The sequence below is a fragment of the Lotus japonicus genome, chromosome 5 (assembly GCF_012489685.1).
Source record: "Lotus japonicus ecotype B-129 chromosome 5, LjGifu_v1.2".
Taxonomy (NCBI): domain Eukaryota; kingdom Viridiplantae; phylum Streptophyta; class Magnoliopsida; order Fabales; family Fabaceae; genus Lotus; species Lotus japonicus.
In genome coordinates this window covers 9,202,208-9,228,774 of record NC_080045.1, presented here as the reverse complement: position 1 = coordinate 9,228,774, position 26,567 = coordinate 9,202,208, and the positions used below count along the sequence as shown (strand labels likewise).

Genomic DNA, 26,567 nt, shown 5'->3' with positions numbered 1-26,567 from the left:
TTCTAGATAAAGCTAGAATCCATTGATTGAAGCATGCCTAGTTTTATTTCTTTCTTTTAATTTCTTTTATATGATGAATCATGATCCATGAGCCATGGCCCCCTACCAAGCACAAAAAATTGTTGTCCAAGTATGCAACCTGGCACCACTTAACTTTTTCCATGCCATCACCTGTTTGCCGGTTTATTGTTTTTCAACTCCCATCCCATTTCTTTTCAATATCCCATTTTTAACCCCCTTACATTTTTTGATAATTCAAGTTTGGTCCCCATGTGAACTGAAAGTGTGTTACCCCATTTCTTGAAACCAGATTGGTATCCGCCGCAACACCTCTCTTTCCTCTCCCCATTTCAATCGCTTCTTCATCTTCATTCCGATCTCATCAATTTCTGCAACTTTTCTTCCAGATTCTACCGTTATGATCCCAACAACAAACCCTTCTTCTTCTTCTTCTTCATACACAAACCCAGAACCATGTCAACATCTTGTTGATTACAAGCTCAAGCATGGCTTCAATGGCTACAAAGCTATCCAAAATCTCCTTGTGACATCTCCGATTGGGAGAACCAGTGTCAAGAAGCCTAATACAGCAATACCCAGATGCAGTTTCTGTAATGGGTGTCAAGGGAGATTCTATTTATGTCTGATTTGCTCTTCATTCTCTTGTTTTGATCATACCCTTTTGCACCCTCAATCTGAATCTGGTCATGCTGTGTTTGTGGACATTGAAAGAGCTGAACTTTATTGTGGGGTGTGCTGTGATCAATTGTATGATCCTGATTTTGATCAAGTTGTGATGTCTAAACATTCAATGGGTGGGAATGGGAGTGAGAGCATTGGGCAGAGATTGATCAAAAGGAGGAGATTGGTTTCTGGGGTTGGATTGGATTTGGGGAAATTGAAGTACAGGTTTCCAGCTGAAGATCTGAGGGCTAAATCTTGTTATCCAATGGGGTTGAGGGGGTTGAACAATCTGGGTAGTACTTGTTTCATGAATTCTGTGTTGCAAGCATTACTACATGCACCTCCTTTCAGGGACTATTTCTTGAGTGATGGTCATTGTTTGGATGCTTGTCAGAAGAGAACCATGGATCGGATGTGTTTGCTTTGTGATATAAATGCTGTTTTTTCAGCTGTGTATTCGGGTGATCGAAATCCATATAGCCCTGCTCAGTTTCTCTACAGGTCTGCCATTGTTCTTTATGTCATTATTCATTTTGGTGCATGTTTGGAAACTCAGTTTGAAAACCACAATGAAGCCGGAGAAAATCACAGTGGACAGAAGCAACTTTCCTGAGCTTTTGCTTGTGTCAACTGTGACTTTGTCTTTACGGCGTGGTTTTTGAACGAGTTTACAAACACGCACTTAGCTTTTTGTCTCGTGAAAATTAGTAGCTTTACGGTGCTGATAAGTATTCCTGATAAAATAAATTGCTTCTTTTGTGAAATTGTATGATTTTGAGTGTTCTGATATTCAACAAGCTGGAGATGAATTTGTTTGAATAAGTATATAGAACAGAGGAAATTCGTTGATACTCTGAGGTTGTCAATTGTTATGAATTTACTCCATTGGTCTGACTGAAGTGGCAAAGTAGCATGTCATCCGGTAAAGATTTCTGTGACAAAAGCATATACTAACTTGATGTTTTTGTTATGATCTGTTTTTGCATAACTCTAGTTGCAAGTTAGCTGGAGCAAACTTCAATTGATAAATTTTATGACTTTGGATTTGGACCCATTATGTTGCTTTGATCCTCAAACTCCTGTTTCTTTTGAATGGTGAAAATTTTTGTTTTTGTTTCAAGCTGGTGGCAGCATTCAGCAAATTTAGCGAGTTATGAGCAGCAGGATGCTCACGAGTTTTTCATTTCAATGTTAGATGCAATCCATGAGAAAGAGGGCAAAACAAGGAACGGAAGCAGAGGTATTTAGATGCTAAGATTTGGCAGTTTCATTCAATTGTTGCTGCCTCATATTTGATGTGTGACTTTCTATGTTATAACTCTAGTTAATTACGTAATGTTGTACTACATCAAAAAAGTAAAAACATAGTGATATATAACTGGCTGGAAGGTTAGTCTATGAAGACATTGACAATTTTAACATCAACATTCATTCCAAACATTTTGCGGTCTGGGAAGCATTGTGCATATGAAAAAAGAAAGAAACAATTAAGAAAGTGCAGTTTTGTCAAATTACTCAGTTTTTATTTTTACCCAAATACATGGTGCATGAATATTAGAAGGGGAGTTTAAGGTTACTGCCATGTGACTGAGGTCACGGGTTCAAATCTTGGAAGCAGTCTCTTGTGTAAAAAACAGAGTAAGATTGTGTGCAATAGATCAGGCGGTGGCACGAATCCAGCACTTAGTGGGAAGCTTTCATGCATCGGGCTGCCCTTTTTTTACATTGTGCATGATTATTGTTTTTTTACAGGTAACGGAGACTGTCAGTGCATTGCTCATAGAGTGTTTTATGGGCTATTGAGATCAGATGTTACCTGTATGGCCTGTGGATTCACCTCAACAACCTATGACCCTTGTTTGGACATTTCACTTAACTTAGATACCAATGTCTCTCTAACTGAAAACGGTAAAAAGCTTACCAAACGGGATGGGGAAGGAAGCATGTCTACTCTTTTGGGTTGTTTGGACTTGTTCACTAGGCCAGAGAAGTTGGGATCGGACCAGAAACTTTACTGCCAAAACTGTCAGCAAAGACAGAACTCATTGAAACAAATGTCAATTAGAAAGCTCCCTTTGGTACTTAGCTTGCATGTGAAACGGTTTGAGCACTCTTTTGTGAAGAAGACTTCAAGAAAAATAGATCGCTACCTGCATTTTCCATTCTCCTTGGACATGACACCATATATGTCCTCTTCAATCCTCAGGGCCAGATATGGAAATAGAATCTTTGCTTTCGGGGGTGATGAACCAGACATGTTTTCCGAGTTTGATATTTTTGCAGTGGTGACACATTCAGGGACTCTCGAGTCGGGCCATTATGTTACTTTTGTGCGTTTGAGGAAGCAGTGGTACAGATGTGATGATGCTTGTATAACAGAGGTTGATGAGGCGACAGTCAGAGCTTCACAATGTTACATGATCTTCTATGCGCAGAAAACCCTACAGGATAAAGCGAATGAAGATTTGAGTCTCCTGCCGAATTCCCCTGGAAGAGAGTTACTTCTTCCTATTGCTGGGTGTTGCTAGAGAGGATATTGAAGGTAGCACATCACTTCAAATGGTGGGTTGCAATTTGTGTATTCTATAGCAGTGAATGCTGGTTCGATGTTTAGTCCTGCAAAGAGGGGTAGAGGGAGGCAGAAAAGAACTTGAGAAGATATTGTTAAAAATGATCTCATTATCAGTAATATCCTTTATAATCTGGCTTTCGATCGAGCTCAATGGCGTAGTGTGATCCATATAGCCGATCTCACTTAGCGGGATAAGACTTTGGTTGTTGTTTCGTTGTTTGGATAATCACAGTTCACAGTTGACAATATGGATTTGAAATATGCATATCTATAAGTTCAAGCTGCTAAAGGGGAATTTGGAAGTGAGAAGCCAAGTTGCTAGCTCGAGTGAGTTTAATATTTTGCATATTCGCATGGAGATATTTCAATGACAGCTTTGAGACGAAGATCAAGGAGCCAGAAGCAATTCAACTCCTTTACAACAAGCTTCCTCAAAATTCTTTAAATGCAATTTGCAGGTTAGTCATGTACATAGCTCATTTCAACTGATGATACCGAAAGTTGTTCAACAACCATTGTTACTCTTCTGTCTCCCCTAACTAAAGTGTGGAGCAAAAGGAAAACTGCAGAGGGGAAAAAGTGGTTATGCGGATGATTGTTTCTAATTTGTGTGTCTAACAAGGACATTGTGTCCATTTGTTTACTAATCAGATCTCGTTTCTCTCCCCTCGTTAAGGAAAAAATAAGTTCAACTTCCTTTTCATTTTTGCCTCGTGACGGAACATTTTTCCGTTTTCATTTTATCCAATTTGTAACCGAACATGCTGATTGTAATACTCAAGACCCCGTGCCCGTTCGCTTTACACTCTATCTGCCTTTTATGATGAGAGTGAGAGTGCAGATTACTAAAAGAGATTGCATCTTTGGTGCACAATAGACAAGGGTATTGTTAAAGACATGTTTGTTTCTTTAAATGTGATGTGAGGAATATTATTGCTCTAACTTAAAGGTATGGTTGTGTGAAAAGTACTGCCCCAGTTGATGCAACCATTTGATTAATTATATCATATTGAAAGTAATTCTGGATGCAACATCAGGTATATATGCTTACACAAATGTGTTCACTTGGTATATCCAGATAATAGATAGGAGCATAAACTGAAACATTCTGGAGCTACAAAGATAGTTATTAAATCGTTAGCGCTGCATAAAAACATTCCTCCTAGAGTAGCTGTTAATACGAATAACAGAAACTCTGTTATAGCCATTTCTGTACATTCAATGTATTCTACGGATAAAGGAATACATAGAGTTGAAAATAGTAAAATAAGAAGCCTATTGAGTCATGAGTGCAATATGAATAGACTTTTCAATCTACTATATAGGAAAAGTTTTGTTTACCTTTTATCGGTGCATGTGAATGTTGGATTGCAAGCATGTTTGGTTCGATGGTAGGAAGTACCATAATCACTTATAGGAGAAATTCTACTGCGGTTCAAATTTCATGTTCACCGAAAATCCAAACATTCCAAAAATACTATCTTACACTTATACAAAAACAAACCGAATGAAAGTTCAAATTGGTTGAAATGAATTTCACGAGAGATGCCTTCACTAACTCATTTAGTGTGTTAAGGGGGTGTTTGGTAGAAGGTTGGGAAATACATTCTCAGGAATGTGGAGGTAGGGAATCATATTCTCGTGTTTGTTATAAGATTGCAAATTGGATGCCCGGGCATAAAACATTCCCGGGAATGACATAACTTCCGTCATTTGATTCCCATGAAATGAGTTGGGAATCTTGCATTCTCATGGGAAAGTGAATGTAACCTCTACTACTCACAAATTCCATCATATTTCTTTATCATTTTGAATTTTTTAAATTAAATAAAATTTAAAAATATTTCCGAGAATCTTAAATCCTAACCAAACACACATTAAGTCTTACCCAGGAATGATATTCCTAACAATCAGACTCCCGGGAATATTATTCGCGGGAATGTATTTCCCAACCTTCTACCAAACGCTCCCTAAGAATTTTCAGATTTGGGGGCAAGTTAAGAGTTTGGCTTAAATATGTTTAGTTTAATACTTCATCCGTTATAAAATAATTCTCTACTTAGAGGAAAAAAATTTGTTTCATTATAACTGTTCATTTAAAAGTTTAAGGAAGCATTAATTGATGTTTTTCCATATAATGTCCTTAGGAGAACAATAAATGTGAAAAGATAAAAATTCTCTTCAAATGGTAAACTAGGAAAACAAATAATATGTTTAAAAAATTTGACAATATTAATTGGATTTTTTATATGCATGTTTTTTTCTCTTTCTGGACGGTTATTTTAAAATGGAGATTAATTTTTATGCACTGACGGTGTAAAAAGTTTTACACGATCATTCAATCACAACCTTCCATTTTATATTTTAGATATTATTAAATTCAAAATTAATTGTGAGCTAACAAAATGGAGGGATGTGATTGAATGATGGTGTAAAACTTATTTACACCGTCGGTGCATAGAAATTATTAAAATGAACGAAGTATTTTTTTTATAAAAAATTTAAAGTCTATTAAAAAGAATATATGGTTTTCATAGTTTGTTAGATAACAATTAATTACTAAAGCCTAACCTACTATCATAGCCATTAAGCATTTAAAAGTGGCACTCAAAGTTAAAAGGCAAAGTCATCAAGGCAATTAATCTCACTTAGTTTTATAGGAGTGTATTATATTAGTGTAAAACTTCGAATTTTTTTCCCTTTGCTTCTAACTAGCATCCATCCTTGAGTATGCGCCATTGTATATAATTCAGGACTTCATGATAGTGTTTAAATTTCAGCACATATCACTAGCATACCGTGGCTTAAATGTTACCCCATTTTTTGTACAAAGATGGGTTATGTGATGAAGTTTTTAGCTCTAATTTTCTCATTTTCTGTTTTTTGTTTAGAACACGATTAAGGATGAGGAAATGGAAAGGTATCCAATAGGGTAAATCTTCTACTATAAAACACCCGCAATTATGTGTAAGATTCTTGATGGGGTTAGACTCACTTTATAAAAAATTAATGTTGGCAGTGCCGCGTCCTCTGATGCTCCCGCCGGGGAGAAAGAAACAGAAAAAGAAACCTCCAAGTCTCCCCCTCGCCAAGTCACACCTCCTAGCCCGCCTCCAACGAATGATGGGCGCTCCATGTCTTCCCCGCCTCATCAAGAGGAGAGACCCTCTCCTGGTGCCGCCACCACCTTTGAAGCAGCCGGATCGAGCGAGCTCCTGGAAACAAGATCGGCGAGCTGGAAGACCATCTGAAGCTGATGAAGGAGGAGGCGGACGGCCTTGATGCAAGCCTCCAAGCTTGTAAAAAAGAAAAAGATCAAGTAGAGAAGGACTTGGCCGCCAAAAGCGAGGCGCTGGCTGCCAAGGAGTCAGGCCAATATGGCGATGGAGCTGGATCTTTTGTCTGAAACACGTGACGAGGCACACATTCGAGAGACGGCGATGAAGCAGCGCGTGGCCGCCAAGTACAATAGCAGGGTTCGTGTCCGGGATATGCAGGTTGGCGATCTGGTCCTCAAGTGGCGATCAGGGACCTCAGGAAACAAGCTGACTCCGAACTGGGAGGGGCCCTACCGCATTGTCAAAGTTCTTGGTACATGGGCCTATCACTTAGAAGAGCTTGATGGAAGGCGACTACCCAGGTCGTTCAACGGTTTGAGCCTGCGCTATTATTACAGTTGATCGTGGGCGAGAAAGTGAACAAAGTGAATTCGCCAAAGTTCTTCAATTTTTCTAAAAATATCTCCAAATTCTCCATTGTAACAAAAGCGTGCTCTTTTTCTCCGAAAGGAGTTTTTTAACGAGGCGCTCCATCAATAAAACGAAAATTCATGAACTTCGTGTCCAAAGATTCCAGGGATTCCCTGACGATCGGAATTGCCGATCGATATAAAGAATTACGACGATCACTAGGTGGGACAAGCTTGATCCCCAAAGGGGCTTGCTGGAACCCTGAAGGTGGCGGCGATTCCACAAATGGCCTTTGATGCCTGGGAATCATCCCCCGGAAAGTCTGACGTGATCGCCGGTCCCGTAAACGATGTGCTGGGTAAGTCTCGCCAGAATACGACGAGCGCCATTAACTAGGCAAAAGTCTTGGGACCCCCAAATGGCCATTGGGACCCAAGCATTGTAAGCCCCGAGCGGGCAAAGCCCCGGGCGAAGCCCTCAAAAATGGAGGTCGTTTATCCTTTTGTGGAAAACGTTTAAAGTCTTGGCGGAGAAATACCAAGCAACAAGCCCTAGTTAAAATTAATGCACGAAATCGTTAGGCGTAATTCAATCACATGACGCGTGAAAAATAGCGCAAGATATAAGGTCGGCGAATGAATAAGGTGGAAGGCGAGTGCTTGGTCACTCAGGATGTTGAGTATTTTATTACTCCGGGGCGTCGGGGCGTTTAACTATGAAATTCATTCTTAAATTTTTAAACAATAAGAATGCGGCGATTTGCGAAGTGATGACAAAAGGATTTACGACGAGAGCAATCATTCGATAATCGCCAAAACTTAACAATCATTCAGTGAGATTTACAAAGCATACAAAGGCGATGCGAACGCAATGGCGGTAAAAGCTAAGTAAAAATTAAAATTACATTATTCATTATTTCTTTCTTCTTCTTCTGCTTCTTCTTCTTCTTCTTCAGTTGCGGCCCAGAGGTGTTGGTCAATCAAAGGAGGATCATCGGGACCAACCAGCCCTTCAGCAGTGATTTCTTTCATTATTCTCATGGCGCTAAAATCAAGATTCGGGAACAAGTGTTGAGCCTGGTCCTTGGCGAGGTAGAAGCCCCACTCGCGATTGTCATAGGCAATGTCGGCGGCTTGTTCCCTCGCCTCAGTGGCCTTGGCTTTCTCCACTGATAACTCGCCCTCCAGCTCTTTGATCCTCGCAAGATGGGAAGTAATCTCAGCATCTTTCGCGACGAGGGTTGCCCCATGAGCCTCGTTCGCCTTCTTGATCTCTTCAGAAGTAGCCCGCATCGCCTCCAGATCTGCCTTCACCAAAGCCAAAGATTCAGCGGACTTTTTCTCCTGCTCCGCCATCGCCTTCTTTGCTAACTCCAGTTCAGCGCCCAATGTTTTAAGCTCTGACTCCTTGGCAGCCAGCGCCTCGCTTTTGGCGGCCAAGTCCTTCTCTACTTGATCTTTTTCTTTTTTACAAGCTTGGAGGCTTGCATCAAGGTCGTCCGCCTCCTCCTTCATCAGCTTCAGATGGTCTTCCAGCTCGCCGATCTTGTTTCCCGCCGCGCCAATCAACTTGTCGGCATGAGCTTTTTCCTTCCCCGCCTGCGCCACCAGTTTGTCGAAGCGCTTTTCCCAAGCAGCAGCGGCTTCTTGGTGCTGAGCACTCTCAGCCTTCAACCGTTCAGCTTCAGCAGCTGCGGAGTTGAAGTTGTCAAACGCGTGGGCGAAGATGCACCCAGCGCGTAGAAGAAAGGCAAGGGTCTCCTCCTTGGTTTCATTAATACCCCGGCTCAAAACTTCTTTTTCTATGACATCACGGTTGAGGCCGGTAAGCAAGAACTCCGAAGGTTCAATGGCGTTGGGAAGCATATTGTGGTAGCTAGAAGAGCCGCCCTCGTTGCCAGGAGCTCGCTCGATCCGGGCTGCTTCAAAGGTGGTGGCGGCACCAGGAGAGGGTCTCTCCTCTTGATGAGGCGGGGAAGACATGGAGCGCCCATCATTCGTTGGAGGCGGGCTAGGAGGTGTGACTTGGCGAGGGGGAGACTTGGAGGTTTCTTTTTCTGTTTCTTTCTCCCCGGCGGGAGCATCAGAGGACGCGGCAGCAGTTGTGGCGTTGATGACGACTGAAGGTGGAGAAGTGTTGGTGGTGGTGCCAGCAGTTGATGACTGGCCAAAGTTGTGGGTGCGGCACCTACAGTGGTGGACTTGGCGGCAGCAACGGTGGCTGTACCACCGGCGGCAGAATTGGGAGCAGGTTGGGCAGACTCGGTGGCCGTGGCGGCGGAAACATTGGCGGAGGATTTGGCAACATTCTTGCCTTTGGATACAGCGGCAGTGATGGGTTGAGCGCCGGGATTAGAGGAGCCGGCGACTGCAGATCCTGGGCCGACAGATGAAACTTTAACTAACCTCCTCCTTTTGGGGACTTGGGCGCCCTCGGCTTGGTTCTCGGCACCGCCCCGCTTTTTCCCGTCGCCCTCAGTGTTGAACTTTGGAGAAAAACGGGCCATTCTCCTCTCGCGGGCCTTCAGGAGCTCGGCGTTGGTGAAATTCATATCTTCTGCAAAAAAAAAGAGGGGGGTCAGTAACAACATAGGGGGTAAGAAAGAAAATGTCGATGATAAAAATAAACTATAAGTGACCTAAGTATTTGGGTGTCCTTGAGAGGCGAGCGCCCTCAAGGACTGTTGAGCAGTCAAGGATAGGAAGCGGGGCGAGGAGATTTAAAAAGGCTTTGTCGTTGGCAGACAAAGAATCTTCTGAAGGATCGGTAATCCCATTGGGCTTCTCCGTCCAGTAAAGGGGAAAAAGGGCAGTCCCGTCCCTAAGTGTGAAGGCCTCTGGATAAGCGGGGTGAACCGCCACGCGGAAGTATCTCCGGGCAAAGGAGGACTTTGCGTTACTTTTATGAGGGTTCAAGCACTTACGGCCGGCCCGGGCCTTTAAAGAGACTCATCCTCTATTTTTGATGGACTTGGAGTCAACATCGTAGAGGTAGAAGAAGCTGGTGGGAGATGGGGCGGTGCCAACAGCGGCGCACAAGATTTCAAAGCACCGGATGAAGGCCCAGGCGTTGGGGTGGAGTTGACAAGGAGCCGCATTGATATCGCGGAGGACGGTTTGAATGAAGGGCGAAAAGGGAAGCTTGACTCCAAGCTCGCCAAACATATATTCATACGCAAAGAAGAAATGGGATCTCTTTACGTCGCCGTTAATCTTATGAAGCCAGGGGCGGTCCTCAGCACTGCAGGGCCAAATCCTGAGTTTGGCGTTCACTTCATCATCGTCAGACAAACCACCAAGGTTTCTCACGAATTCCACGATAGACTCCCTATCCTGGAAAACGGAGGGTTGGTCTATCGCCTCGTGGGTGGGTGCTATCTGGACTGGAAGGGGCAGGGTTGCAAAGGTTTTCGTTCGGTACTGGGGAATCTCCGGGACCTCTAGACGGAGGCAGCCGGCTGCGGTGGAGTCGGGGTCATTCTCAGAAGAAGAAGAGGTGTGATTAGGGGATTTAGGGTTTGAAGCCATCTTTGGTAACTAAGTGAGGGAAAAGAAAAAATAAGTTGAGATAAGATGCAGAGATAGGGGAACAAGGACTCACCGAGCAAAGACGTGAAGAGTGGGTAGCGGAAAGGGTGAAAGGCGACGACACCAGAGCGGAAGTTGGAAGAGAGAGAGCTTGGTATGCGATTAGAGAAGTAAAGAGGGGTCTCGGAAAGGGATGATTGTAGGGAAGAAGGGTTTTTATAGGCAAAGGGGGGAAGTTGGAAGAGTGACGCGTGGTGGACGCGTGTGGAAGGTTAGAAGTCATTATGGCTTTTGGGAAGTGGGACGCGTGTGATGGGGAGTTATTGTGCATGATTGGACATTTAAGAGGAGTGAGGTGACGGTTGCGGAGAAAGGGGAAAACTGGCGTAACTGACATATCACGTGGAGCAGTTAGGAATTTGAAAGGTTTTTGAAATAAGAGAAAGCGCGAAAGGCCTCGCCACCATGAAGACCAAACGCCATCGCCTAACAAGCGATGTCGCCAATGAAGTTCAGCCGCCTGCCAACGACATCGCCAGCCAAAGTGACCGTTCCCGCCACCTTGGGCTTGTGGACTTGCCGGTCTGGGTTGCTCGCCAAGACCAATGGACTGGGCGGCTAAAGATGCTTGTTTCCTTTTGCTTACGCCATGTTGGCGACGTAGTTTTCTTCTTTTTTCTCAGGCCATGTTGGCAGCTTAGATTCCAGTGTACCATAGGATGTATGTTAAAGCATTTAAAAGACACACTTAGCTCTCATACTTCGAGCTCGGTGTCTTGTGGACTAGTGGACTGGGCGAGCCCCTAGAGGGGCGATGCCCAGGGTTCAACCCGCCCAAAGGCGAGTTCCTGGCCTTAAATTGGGCCTCAACTTCAGAGGCCCAATTGGCCCAATAGGCAGTACCCAAGTCCTATAAATAGGAGGTAGATACTAATTGTAAGGGACTTTGGCTCATTTTATGAAATAACACATGAAATTCAACACTCTCTCTCATTCTCATTCTCTCTTTAGCACATTCCTCCACTCTCTAGGTACTATCCCTTCCCTCAATATTCATTCCCGGAACAGGCAGCTTAATCTTGCATTTTGGCAAGAGCTTAATTTTACGGTTTAAACCTGTGACCGCAAACTGCGAAGTCACATGATAACAACATTATGATTGCGTCGAGGCTTCCCCTCAAATGGAGAGGCATCCAATAAAAATAAAAAGGTAGCGCTGAACAGGTAAGAGGAAGGATTTATACTTGATAGTAGGGGATTCAGAAGCGATAAAGGTAAAAGCATTTTTTTTTCTTTGATTTTTAAATTTAGTGGGATGTGGAACTTCTCATTCAATTTCTGTGACCATTATTACTTTCACTGCTTGTTATTTGATTGTCAAGAAAGTGCAACAAAATGATAACTTTAAGATCTTTAGATGAATTTACCCTCAAACAGAATTTGAAGATTTAAGCTAATGTAAAATTAATGACGACAGACCTTCTTCGTAAGTCCACGAATGTGTGAACTGTGATGTAATGGAAACATATTTAACTAAGTAGATTTGAGCGCTCACTCCACTATAAGAAATTACATAATTACCGATGGCTACCGTCACAACATCTCACTTTTTTTTTGATAATTCACAACATCTCACTTTACTACAACTACTTCTTCTTACAAAAATACCTGTGGGTAAGTACCAACCGCTTCAGTTTTTTAAAGCGCCTTCAAATAATAGTATTGATGAGGTTAGTACCTACAATTTTTTAGCCGTCTGTAATTAAAAATTATAGACGGTTTTTTTGACTTTAGTAGCCAGCTTTTTCTTCTATTGAAATATTTCAATAGTAGTAAAATAATAATAAAAAAATTATTTTTACTTAGAAAATGTTAATATATCTTATACATATTTCTCTTATTTCTATAATTATTTTCATAATTTATATTATTTTATAATTTAAATTTTCTCTCCATTACGTACATATTGAAAATTAGGTAGTTTATTCATATAATTTGCATGTTTTAATGATAAAATTATTTCCTCGAGAAAACATTAAGTTACTTACCAATTCTCATGACAATAAATAAGACATGTAATTCATATTACTATCACATGTTACGTGTGTTATTTTGTTATATATAGTTATTATCTAATTTAAAGAGTGTGTTATGTTTCAATGTTAATTACTCACTCCGTTGCAGAAAGTTTGTTGTTTTGCACCATTTTTCAATATCCCAAAATGTTTGTTGTTTTAGAAAATCAATGCATTTTTTGCTAATTTTTTCCACCTCTACCCTCATTTATCACATTTCATATTAACCAACCACAACTCTTATCTATTAACTACATTCTTCTTTATCTAAGTATAATTTAATAGTTGCACATCATACTAGTAAAATTAAATAAGGGCAATCTAGTCAAATTATGCTATCAATAATTGTTTTCTTAATCTTTGTGCCACAACCTTAAACTACAAACTTTTTGGAACGGAGGAAGTATTTTTTTTGAAAACTATATTCAATCCAATAAGCTTAAAGCCAATAAAATATGTGCTAATGCTAGGTAACAACTCAAGAAACAAACACTGCATAGCTCTAATGACGAATCTCCATTGAGATTCTCATTAAGTTGTCCGCTGCTCCAAGAACACCAAGATCGTTATTATGCTCTGATCCTGACAAGTGCTTCTCGCAGTAAGCTCGTCCCACTACAGCAACTGAATGCAATGCACCACTCCCCTTTCTGGGAGGGTCCCGGGGGGGCAACGGTGGAGATGGTGGGTCTCCTCTAGCTTTCCTTTTTTGTCGATATGTCAGATTTCACTGCTTTTTTAGACCCTTATGATAATTACACCTTATAGCAGAATACACTTCACGTTCACAATTTCCCGTCACAGCATTTGGCTGAACTAGTTTCACCATGAGGACGATGACGCCTGCCCACTGTGGAAGAATTCTTAGGAATGCCCCCACAAATACGGCGAAACGGAACACTAGAAGTGAAAGTATTAACAAAAAATAGCTTCAACTAAAATATAGCAAAAGTATTCATTCTTAAACTTCTTTAAATCAATTTTTTTTTGTTATTTTAAGTATTATTAAATATTTACATTATATTAAATATCATATTACATTAGCATCTTTTAAGATGAGATTAAGTTATTAGAACCTGGAATGTAAATTTTGAATAAGAATAAGACTTGTACTTTATTTTAAAATAGACTGCGTGTCATTCTTACAAACCGGGTGATTTTATATCTATCTCTAAATTATAAAGTTTGAGATATGAGTTGGAAAAGTGATTTCTCACACCACTTTTTAAAGTAATTTTTTAACTTTCACACTATAATAAACTGTAGACATAACTTAACCCCAAGACTCTCTATAAATAGATACTATTATATTATTTTCAATTCAATTTTTAATCCGTGTCTTATTTTTTATTTTAGTTTTACCTTTTAAATTTAAATCATATTGTTTTTAAGCAAAGCCTTAATTTTTATATTTTAATTCAAATCATTGTGAGTTAAATGGTTTGTTTTCAACAAAAGATAATTATATCAAATTAAAACTACCATACTATATTGGTTTATATGTAAGAGGAAAATTTGTTTATTTTTAAGTCCATCAGTTAAAAAAATTAGTTAAACTTGACTCTTTATATTTTGTAATTGTATATTACCTTACATAAAAAAGATTTTATTTTTCTGAAATTTAAATATTATTCTTATCCAAATAATGTTCGACTTAAAAGTTTTCTTAACATGCAAACTAAAAACTGCTCTCAGTAAATTAGATGGCAGTCATGCCCCCTCTTTATTGACTAATATAATTATTAGTGGTGTAAGATGTCATGTTATGAGTTTGGGTGATAAGTTTTTAATTTTGTATTTCAGTACGTAGAATATTTATATTTTACAATTAAAATATGGAATTCTAATTAAAATAAAAAATAATTTATAAAGACATTTAAATTATAAAACTTAATCTATTTAGTTTAAACGTTTTTGTAGTTTACCATTTGTTTATGTTTTTTCTTTTCTTTCTTCATCCGCCACCTCCCCACACCGATGGTGACCGATGGTGGTTCAATTGCGATTGAAAGGTTTCAACATCTAACCTTGCAATCACGTTCAAAGACTCGAGCGGGACATGGGGTCCTTTCTTCTAAATAAGGGTAAAGGGGAGTACTGGAAAAAAAGAGAGCTAGATCATGTCCCATATGATTCCCACATATTCATTCGTTGACTGAGCACCTAATCTTTCTCGCTTGGGTAGGCATCGGAGATATCTCTTAATTATTTCAAATTTGAACATAAGACTAGGTTTGTTAGATAAGTTTAATCAAAGATAACAAACACGTCATATTTAAAGAGAAGAAGTGCTGACACTTGTTTGTAAAGTGAAAAAGGCACTCCATGGTCTTAAACGAGCTCTTAGAGCAAGTGTGATCCTTCTTTACTTACATATCACTCATCATGTTCTCATAGTAAAAAATGATCACACTTGCTCTAGGAGCTTGTTTAAGACCATTGAGTGTACAAACAATGGTTTTATCATTAGTTCTTTTCTTTAAATATGAAGTGTTTGTTATCATTGATTAAACTTATCTAACAAACCTAGACTTATGTTCAAATTTGAAATAATTAAGAGATATCTCCGATACCTATGAGAAAGATTATGTGCTCAGTCATGGATATGTGGGAATCATCTGGGACATGATCTAATTTTTTTTTCTCCCTTTTCCCTTATTTAGAAGAAAGGACCCATGTGTCCCGCTCAAGTCTTTGAATGTGATTGCAAGGTTAGATGTTGAAACCTTTCTATTGCAGTTGAACCACCATCGGTGTGGGTAGATGGCTCATGGTTTGATAATGCTGTGTGTCGTAAATTTAATGAAACGTTTGATAGCCTATTTCTACTTTCTGGTGAGCAAGAGTGCAAAATCATGGAGATGAGCTATTGGCTAGAGAATAATTGGGTGTGGGATCTTAGATGGAAGGAGAGGATTACTAGTGAGGATGTTTTGAAACTTGGGGTGATGAAGCATATTATCTCTTCTTTCCCGCTAATCAAAGGGAAAAAGGACTCATGGGTATGGATTGTGGAAGGAGATGACCAATATTCTGTAAAGTCTGCCTATGACATTATCTCTGGTTTGGACACTATTGTTGGCATAACAGTGTTTAGTAAATTGTGGAAGGCATGTGCACCTTCGAATGCAGTGGCATTATGTTGGCGCCTGTTGTTTGATAGAATCCAGACAAAGGAAAATTTAGTTCGAAGGCTGTTAGAGTCCCACATTGGCTAGAGATGTGGCCAAGCAATTGCTTATATATGGTTGTGCAAACCTTAACTCTTGAGCTAGCTTTTGGGTTAAGTTAGGCCTCCTTCATGGTATCAGAGCCAATGGTTGTTTGACCATGGGCCTGGGCCTCTATCCTAGATCCATTTGTTGACTCCCCATATTTGGGCCACCCGTTTCATTCCACGCGTCAGATGTTCTACACTGGGCGTGAGGGGGTGTGTTAGAGTCCCACATTGGCTAGAGATGTGGCCAAACAATTGCTTATATATGGTTGTGCAAACCTTAACTCTTGAGCTAGCTTTTGGGTTAAGTTAGACCTCCTTCAGTTCCAATTGATAATATTTCTTGCCCCTAGTGTAGCTCAGAGACAGAATCTACTGCACACTTATTATTCACCTGTATCTTTGCTTGGAAGGTGTGGGCTAAGGTACTTAATTGGTTTAATTTGCCCTTGGTGCTTACTGATGATCCAAATAATCATTTTATTCAATTCGTGGAGAGCTGCTCTTTGTCGAAAAGGGGAGGACTCTCATCAGTTTGGTTGGCTAATGTGGCAGTGCTATGGAATGGGAGAAATGCTTTACTTTTCAGGGGGAGGTTGTAGAAAGTTCAGATTTGGGGGACAAAATAAAATTAAAAGCTTCAAATTGGCTTCGGGCTAGGCAAAAGGAGTTTAAGTATTATTTTTTTGAATGGTGCAATGAACCAATGCTTTGCTTACCTTAATTCATATTGCTGTTCTATTGCTGCTTGTTGGAATGTTGCGGTTTTGATATTTTGTGAAGCAGTGGCTGGATGAGTTTGGAATCTGGTTGGCTGGACTGTTTTGGCTTATGGCTATATCTAATTTGTATTCTTGGCTCTTGGTATTCTACTCTATGCTCATGTTACGCTGCAAGTTCTGTAAACTTTTTTCCTGCACTGTGGTTCAAGATGGGAATGCATCACTTGATCTGTTTTGACTGGGACTTGGTGGTGTTTATGAGGGTAATCTGTAGCATATATGGTACTGGCAAGATGCTGGAATGAGGAGGAATTTTGTTTTCTGTTGGCTGTGGGAATATTTGTATTGGGTTCTCCTTGAAGTTCTTTTTTGATCCTAGAGTATGGGAACTCCTTTTCCTTACTAGGTTTTTCCAATGGGTTTTTTACTAGTAAGGTTTTAATGAGATCCATCCTTTATGATCTCTCTTCAAGGGGTTGGGGGTTAGGATAGAAGTTGTAGATGGCTCTTTGTCTACTATTTATGAGGCAGAGACTTTTGCTCCTTTTATTTTAGGGTTAAGCATCATATTGATCCTTGTCTTTGTCTTGTCGTCTGATCTAAGTCTCTCGTCGGAAAATTTATTGCATTTGATCATCATCTTTGAAATATTTTTGGGACGGATCATCGCCGGAGGGCGGAGCTCCGGCGAGTGCTGATTTAGATCGCTGACGGGGATAAAAATGCTTACGTGAATTATAAAAATTAAAAAAATAACACATCGAAAAATTAAATTAAAAACTCAAATTACCCCAAAAAGGGTTTAGGGTTTAATTAATTAAGGGTTTAGGGTTCAATTAATTAAGGGTTTAGGATTTAATCCTATTAACAGAAAAAAAAAAATCATCAATCTTCAATTCTTTATCAATTTGGCCAGATCCCAGAAATCATCAATCTTCAAACCCAGAACCCAGAAATCATCTTCCTCATCTTCCTCCTTAATCCAACTTAGAAACCCAGAAACCAACTTCTTCAACTTGATTTCTCTCCCCCCCCCCCCCCAACACTCACTCTCTTGTTCACGCTCTCATCATCCCAAATCTGAGAAAGTTAACAACTTTTCTCTCCCATTTTTCATCAAAGATCCAACAAGGAAAAATATGGGCAAAGAAGACATTTTTCTTCCAGATCCAACAAGGGTGAACCCCAAATCATCATCATCGAGCCATTTCTCTTCCGATCTACCCCCTCTTCACTCCGATTCACACCTGGGTTTGGTCGATCTCTTCATCTCTCTCTTAAAAATAAAATTGAAATAACTCTATTTCTTTTTAGCTAAGCAAAATTGTATTGATAGGAAGCACAAGAGGTACTTCAAACCCAATACACAAGAACAATCAAACAACAACCAAAACTAACACAGACAGAAAAACAAGACAAGAAAATAAAACCTCTGCCACACCAGCTAACAAAGAGAGCTCCCCAACATCTAAACCCTCACATCCCCATGATGCACACAAGAAGATTTGTTGACCACTCATACAAGGAATAATTAAAAACTTTCATGAGAGTTTTAACCCACATCCAAGACCGCCATTTGATGAGTTCCATTGCTGTCGAAACACAAGCAGCACCCTCCCGAATACAACCTCATTCCGGACGAGCCAAATTGTCCATAATGCAGCAAACCAGATTGACAAGGCACCCCTCCTCTGACCTGCATTCCATCCAATCTGAAACTGCAAGAGGTGATCCCTAGCAATTATAGGAAGAGCTGTCGAAATACCCAGCCACGCATAGCACCTCCACCACACCTCAGATGAAAAGGGACAAGAAAAAAGGAGATGAGAGCATGACTCAATCCCACCCCTACACAATTTGCACAGAAGATCGCCATTGGACTGAACAACACCACGCCTTTCCAAATTTTCCAACGAAGGAATACGCTCCAGCACACACTTCCACACAAAGCCTTTCACGTTCGATGGAGCACACGCTGACCACAGCAAACGGAACACTAAATCAGTAGCCGGCAACAATGGACCCTGCAAAAAGGAATACGTTGTCTGAACTGTGTAAACGCCCTCAGGATCAGCATCCCAGGACCATTTATCATCCACCCCTTCTGTCAAGGAAGGCGAAGACGCAATTTCCAACATATCACGAAGCCAAACTTTTTCCCGAGCACCCAAGGGACGTCTCCAAGCCAAAACCCAGCGCCATCGACCTGAAACCCACTCCCCACAATTACTGATACTAGCCCTCTTCAACGTAGACAAGTTATACAATCTGTAAAAGCTCTCACGCAACGCCATATTCCCAACCCAATTATCCAGCCAGAAGCTTGTATCATTCCCCCTCCGCAACTGCTTTGCACACCCATCTTGAAACCAATCAAGGCCATCATAAACACCAGCACCTTGCACTTCCTTCCACCATGAAGATTCTAGCATACTACTACCACTGTAATACTTCGCCTGAATAACCTTTCCCCACAGACTACCCTTTTCTGTTTTCCACCTCCACAACCATTTGCCTAGCAAAGCCCGATTAAAAAGTTGTAAGTCTTTTATACCCAAACCACCCACCTCCTTTGGACGGCACACATCCTTCCAACTAACCCAAGCAATTTTCCTCTCTAACTCACTCCCACCCCAAAGAAACTTTCTCATAATACCCGTACACACCTTCACAACACAAGCCGGAATTTTAAAGAAAGACAAGAAAAATAAGGGAAGAGCTGTCAGTACACTTTGGATTAAACAAATGCGGCCTCCAAACGAGATAAATTTCTGCTTCCAGGATGCTAATTTGTCCCTGAACTTCTTCACCACCGGTTCCCAAGTCTTTTGACAGCTCCCCTTTCCTCCCACTGGTATGCCCATGTAAGTAAATGGAAAGCTCATTACCTTGCAGTTCAAGAAGGAAGCAAACTACTGAGTAACCCCGTCATCAATTGCAACCGAGGCCAGCTTACTCTTCTTAAAATTAACCTTCAAACCAGAAATCAACTCAAAGCACCGGAGAACACACTTAATCACCACAAGGTTCTGAACAGAGGCCTCACCCACAAAAATAGTATCATCTGCGAATTGAAGAGAAATCTCAACAGACCCACCAGTACCAACCTTAAACCCATTGAATTTCCCTAACTTAACTGCATTAGAAAACAACCCGTTCAGCCCCTCCGCCATAATCAGAAACAAAAACGGAGCAAGAGGATCCCCTTGTCTAAGGCCTCTTTCCATGCTGAACTCACTACAAGGGCTTCCATTAACAAGGACGGACACAGAAGCAGACTTCAGACAACCCATAATCCAACCGACCCATTTATCAGAGAAATTCATCCTCCTCATCATATATTCCAGGAAATCCCATTCCACAGAGTCATAAGCTTTTTCGTAGTCCACTTTGAAAAAAATTGTGGGTCTCTTCCTTATCTTAGCTTCATGGACCACCTCATTTACCACCACAACACTGTCTAACATATTCCGTTGACCAATAAAAGCAAATTGGCGCTCATCAATTACCTTCCCAATAACAGCCTGCAGCCTAGTAGCCAACAACTTGGACACCACCTTGTAAATACACCCAATAAGAGAAATGGGTCTGAAGTCATTCAAAGCTTGAGGATCACTCACCTTTGGAATGAGGACAATAAAAGACGCATTGCACCCTCTAGGCCAGGCACCCCGCTTCCAGAATTCCTTCACTGCCTTAAGAAAGTCCCCCTTTAACACCCCCCAGTACCTCTGAATGAACCTGAAATTGAAGCCATCAGGCCCTGGGCTCTTGTCACTTCCACACGCCCACACAGCAGACTTAATCTCCTCCTCATCAAAGGCAGCAGTTAGAGCAAAATTATCCACATCAGACAAAGTTCGAAAGAGCACACCGTCAAGGCCCAACCTAGGCCTACCAACCGACCTGAACTTGCTCTAAAAAAACCCCTAATGGCCTCCTTAACCAGACTAAGATCCTCCTCCCACACCCCATCAACCAGCAGCCCAACTATAGAACTTGACCGACGCTTCCAATTAATCGTAGCATGGAAGAAGCCCGAATTTTGATCCCCCTCCGCAACCCACTTAGACCGAGCCTTTTGACATAAGAGAGACTCATGAAGCCTCAAAACACTCCAAAATTCAGACAAAAGCGACTGCCTCAACATTATTTCCTCGTGAGATAGACCACCAGCTTCCTCCTTAACATCTAAGAGGTTAATCTTCTTCACTGTCTCCTCCCTTCTAGTCTTTAAATCCCCGAAGACCTCCCTGTTCCACCCCTTTAGCAATCCCCTGAGGCCTTTCAGTTTCTCTTTCAGAACAAATGCCCCCCATCCCCTACAACGGAGCCCCTTCCACCCATGATCAACAAAACTAGCCAAGCTAGGATGCTCAAGCCAACAATTCATCACACGAAAAGGCATAGGCCCCCAATCTTGAATCGTTTAGCGTAACAAAAGCGGGCAAGGGTCAGAGATGTCTCGGTTAAGCACTAGCTGAGAACAATTCGGCCAAAAACCATCCCATTCATTAGACACAAGGAACCTGTCTAACCTGGTACGAGCCTGGTTATTAGGCCTGCGCCAAGTGAATCTACGACCTGCAAGCGGGATATCCTGTAACTCCATTGTTGAGATGAAGAGGTGAACCTCCTCCATCTCTTGCCTCTGCACAGGTAGAACACCAACACAACCTCTACATTCGTCTTCTACTCGAACAACATTAAAATCGCTGGCAAGGCACCAAGCCGTTACTGTACAATTAGCCCTCCATAGAGTCAGAGCATTCCACAATGCCCGCTTCCCCTCCATATCAGTAGCAGAGTAGATATTTACCAACACACACCGACTCTGAGAAGCTTTCCAAACCCCCACTAACCCTATAAAACCCTGGCCCTCCACACACTCCTCCAAGACAAACAAGTTTGGATTCCATATACACAATAAGCCACCTCCCCGATTTACAGCAGGAGTAGCCTTCCAATCGAACCCCGACTCCCCCCACAGCTGAGCACACGTACGAGTACTGATACGCTGCAATTTTGTTTCCTGGACAAACAAAACCTCCACATGATGGTGGCAAACCACTTCCCTTATAACCCTCATCTTCCCCCTCCCTCCCAGTCCCCTCACATTGAAGGAAAGAATCTTCATTGACAACCCACTGATCTCCCCTCACCAGCACGACCACACCCTATAGCATCACGTTGATCAAGCTCAATCAACTTGTTGATAATCGCACCCTCGTCACCACCAGCGGACACCCCGAGCTCCCTCCCAAGCGCCCACAGTTCCTTGGCCTCAGAAGAAAGACCCCTCAACCAGGAAGGGTGAGAAGGTCGAAAAGGTTCAGACTGTACAGAAGTTAGGGAGAAGCACAAATCCCTCAAATCCTTACGGATGCCAGCGTTGGAGACGCAACGGTCCCTTGGAGGGGAAGACGTTGAGCCACGATCACCCCCCGTTGCTGCAGAGCAAGCCTGTCTTCGAAGAGCACCAAATTGATTCGAAACTGCCACTGAACTGCAAAGTTCCAGGGGTGGTCCGGGATCTGTCGCTACCACCCCTACTGTACCTCTAGCCTGTGAGTTACCCGCTGCCACCGTAGAGGATGGTAGTTGAGACACCGCCTCCTCTTCATTTCTATTGCAAGTCAGTGGTTGAGGGAGCTTAGTCGAGCTAATCTGAACATTATCCTAGGCCATACGTGTTACCGGCTTTGGAGACCCGTTTGAAGTTATGGGCAGCCCAACCCGATTCAAAACACCCAAAGGCCCAGCCTCAAAAACTGGGTCAGCCAATTTACGTTGACCAGCTTGGTCCCCCACGACACCATCCCCGGTGGACCCCATCTGTTCAGATACTGAAACTTCCACTGATCCACTAATAGAATTCAAATGACCAACGACATCCACCAAATTCTCCTTAGAGTTGACGTAACCCTCAGAATTTGAAAACCCAATCATAAGATCATTATTAGCAACGCCATCAACGCTATGGCTGTACACTCCCCCATGATTACCATTAATGCCCCTTCTGTGTCTAGCAACTGATCCCCGGATTTCAGGATTAAGGTATCAGGAATCGACACGTCATCACCGGAGCCGCCAAACTCCGTCGACGAATCTCCTTCCTCCTCGTTATCCTCCACATTCACCTGGTTCCTACAAGGGCACACATGAAGCTCACCATCAAGCTCCTCACTAATGCGAACGTTGTAGATGACGTCCCCAATCTTGATCCTCTTCGAAATCGAAACAAGACCAGGGTGAATAGTCCGCACCTTCAACCGGGCAAACTCCAAATTTGAAAAATCAGCAGTACCCCCATCGATAGAAATCAGATCACCAAACGGCTTCAGCAGTTGTTGAAAGCACTCCCTATTCCACATATGAACGGGAAAGCCAGCACAGCGTAGCCAAACAATTCTAGACATAGGGGCCACCGACACCGTCCACGGCAAAAGGGACTCAAACACTGCATCAAGGCCAGTCACCAGGTCCTGGAGCGCACCTTCCAAATCAAACCCCTCTGGCCCCGTCAGCAGGACAAACCCATCTCCAAGGTAACGAACCTGAATATGTTGCAAGCCTTGCAAGAATGTCGCATTACGCAGTGAAGCCAGCAGCTCCAAATTCTTGACAACACCCACCAGGCTGCGGGCAAGCCAATCAGCCACATCCACAACAGCGGGTCCCTTCCAAACCTCCGTAACATCCTTAGGCTGCAATGCAACAGTGGCCACCGCTGGAGAAGCAGCGTGCTTCCCTGCCCCAGACCTAACAACCTGAGCAAAGGAACGCACCGGACCTGCCTCCGATCTGACTCTAGCCTGCGGAGCACCGTTATGCTTCGCCCCCCGCACGTCTTGAGGGAACCTCTCATTCCGTGGGTTGTCACCCCACTGACCATCGTAACGCTTATGAAACCGGGGAATGTTAACGTGCATCTTCATACTCCCAATTAGAATTGAGTTCAATTCCCTTTCTAATCTCGTCGCATCCTTCACCCCAATAAACCGGACAAACCCAAACCTTTTCCCTTGTTTATTCTGGCGTGGCGCAATGAAAACATCCCACACTTGGTTATATCTCTGAAACACCGGCCAAAGCTCCTTCTCAGAGAAGTTCTCAGGGAAATTAGAGAAAACGTAGTGAGTGATATCACCACCACTTGGTTGTGCATTTCCTTTCCCTAACCTGCCTTCCCTTTTGCCGATGGTAGACTCCCAAGAGCGACGAACCTCGTAGCGTTGGGCCCTCGCTCTATCCCTCTCTCTCACTTTTCTCTCTCTCTCCACTCTATTTATTTTATAATTTTCGAGATTGATGACTAGGAGAAAGAAAAGTGGGTTAGAAGATTTATTTTGGATTTGTTTAGGTTTTTTTCTATAAATCTAGATCAAATCTTTTAAAAATTGAAAAGTAGGATATAAAATTGAAATAAATTGATATTAGGTCTTATATGAGGCTTTTGTACCCAAATGGTATAGTTTAGTTTGGAAATTACAGTTTTGGGGTACTTTTTTTTTATTTACCAAACTAGTATAAATCGCCACTGTCAGTGGCGATTCTATTTCTTTTTTTTACTTTTTTAAAGAATTGCCAATGTTATTGGCGTTTTTTTTTTTCGTTTATTAAATAAATCGCCAACATGGTTGGCGTTTTCTTTTCTTTTCTTTTTTAAATTTTTTTTTCTTAAAATCGCCAACATAGTTGGCGTTTTATTTTTCTTTTTTTTTCCTTAAAATCGCCAACACAGTTGGCTTTTTCTACTTTTTTTTTAATTTTTTTTAAAATAGTAATTAGAATGATATTTAATCAATTGATACTCACACACAATTTTGTGTCATTACTCTCACTTTTGCAACATTTTGATCATAAATATTTGAACTGATATTTAAAAATAAACATATGCATTACATAAGTGAAGGAAATGAAAATCAAGTGTTGGAAGAACCTCGAAGGCAACGACCCCAACGTGTGCGGAAAAAAATCCATTAATGCTCGACTCCACAATAAAAAATAATTTTCTCTTGAACTAAATTATGTAATGCATATGTTTATTTTTAAATATCAGTTCAAATATTTATGATCAAAGTGTTGCAAAAGTGAGTAATGACACAAAATTGTGTGTGAGTATCAATTGATTAAATATCATTCTAATTATTATTTAAAAAAAATTAAAAAAAAAGTAGAAAAAGCCAACTGTGTTGGTGATTTTAAGAAAAAAATAAAAAATAAAAAATAAGAAAACGCCAACTGTGTTGGCGATTTTAAGGAAAAAAAAATTTAAAAAAAAAGAAAAGAAAACGCCAACATGGTTGGCGATTTATTTAAAAAACGAAAAAACAAAAACAAAAACGCCAATAGCATTGGCGATTCTTTAAAAAAGTAAAAAAAAAAATAGAATCGCCACTGACAATGGCGATTTATACTAGTTTGGTAAATAAAAAAAAGTACTCCAAAGCTGTAATTTCCAAAATAAACTATACCATTTGGGTACAAAAGCCGAAACCCTTATATGACTTAAAATATTTATTTTTAATAAAAATAAATAAATCATTGACTGATATGTATTTATTTGAATAATTATATCATCACACCTAAAACCTGAGGTGTGGAGAGGTGGAGAAAGAGAGAGATATGAAGAAAGGAGAGAGAAAGTAAAGATGTGATAGATGATTTGATGGATAGAAAAAAGAGAAATAGATAGAAATGAAGGTGGAAAAGAAGTAGAGAGGTGTGTATATATCATAACTCAATTTATTTTAACTAAATGTTAAAATAGGTAATGTAGAAACTGTATCTTGAAAATATTTGTTTAAAAATTAAAAGATGGGTTGTAAAAGTATTAGAAAACCATCTGAGGATGATTATAAATATTTTAGAAGTAATTAAATATTTAATTTCGGAATTATTATATTTTTTTATTAATTAATTAATTAAACCTAGAATTGCTTGTTAATTAAGGAAATTAAGCTATTTTGGTTTCAAATTTTTAGAGAAGCTTCTAAATTAGGAGGAATATCATTACATTGATTGTTGATAAGTTTTTATATGATGGAAATCTAAAATAGTTAATTTAGGAATTTTCAGAAAGAAAATCTGTTGAGATTTTATCGAAAAGTTAGAATAAGGGAAAACTATTGAACCATGACTTAGGGAAGAAGCAAAAAGGGGTGAATTCAGAATATTTCCTCCTCATAGAGTGGGTGTGGCCGAAATTCAGGAGGCCTAGGGTTTAGGTTAAGAGTTTTCTTATAAATAGGACCTTCAGTGTGTGAAAAAGTCACAAACCCTGAACTGCCTCCCTCACTTGAAAAAAAAATACACTTGAGAGCATCACACTCAAGTGCCATTTCTCTCTCTTTAGCCGAATCCCTTCCTCCCTTTGTTGATCAAGAGTGTTTTTCCTTCCTTCGTTCGTTGAGGTATATTCATCGTCAAAACTCCTTCTCCTTGGGTCGTGAGTTATAGTAGGGTTAAGGGAGGGGTAGTTCTATCGTTTTTAGCACCTATTGACAATGAATATTGCTCTTTTCGTTCAGGTTCCCTCGTATGCACTACTACTTAAGGAGGTAAGGATAGTCTCTTGAATAGTGCGTGAGTATGTATATTTTTCATTTTTTTTTGCATGATATGTGAAAGGAAGTTGTAAAAAGGCGTTGTGAATATAGTTGTATGTTTGTGCTATTTGTTGCTCTTACATGTTGATGCATGCTTGTTGATGATATGAGAAACATGTCTTAAATTTGGATAAAAATTGTTGAACCATTGAAATTTTGGTAAAATTAAACGACCCCTTTGTTGTTGATGGCTGTGGGCCTTGAATGCTAACAAAAGCATCTAGGGTTTGAAATTTTAAATGGCAACATGGTGGTTATTTGTCCCACTGTTCTCCCATCTCGAAGAGATGTTTTGAATTACTCGACAATGTGGTTGTCTAGCTTTGTGAGGCTTTTGATCGATCCATCTTGGTAGAAGCATGTAGGCATTAGGACTAACCTAATTCGTATGACTTGTTGTTGTTCTTGATGTTTTTTTGGTTATTTTAAGCTGTTGTTCAAGATAATATTTGGATTATCGTTATCTTTTA

The 26,567-nt window shown here is 40.9% G+C and overlaps 3 protein-coding genes across 3 annotated transcripts; 2 read left to right on the top strand and 1 right to left on the bottom strand.

Moving 5' to 3' along the window:
• The first annotated feature begins 293 nt into the window (after positions 1-293).
• Positions 294-4,152, top strand: LOC130717306 (ubiquitin C-terminal hydrolase 22). The gene is made up of 3 exons (XM_057567488.1): positions 294-1,185; positions 1,806-1,924; positions 2,437-4,152. The coding sequence occupies exons 1-3, from the start codon at positions 419-421 to the stop codon at positions 3,210-3,212; spliced, it is 1,662 nt and encodes a 553-aa protein (XP_057423471.1). The 5' UTR covers positions 294-418; the 3' UTR covers positions 3,213-4,152.
• An 11,250-nt stretch (positions 4,153-15,402) lies between these two features.
• Positions 15,403-15,765, top strand: LOC130719037 (uncharacterized). Its single transcript, XM_057569689.1, has one exon. The coding sequence runs from the start codon at positions 15,403-15,405 to the stop codon at positions 15,763-15,765; it is 363 nt and encodes a 120-aa protein (XP_057425672.1).
• A 5,150-nt stretch (positions 15,766-20,915) lies between these two features.
• On the bottom strand, positions 20,916-21,623 carry LOC130719036 (uncharacterized). The gene has a single exon (XM_057569687.1). The coding sequence runs from the start codon at positions 21,621-21,623 to the stop codon at positions 20,916-20,918; it is 708 nt and encodes a 235-aa protein (XP_057425670.1).
• Between the last annotated feature and the right edge of the window lie 4,944 nt (positions 21,624-26,567).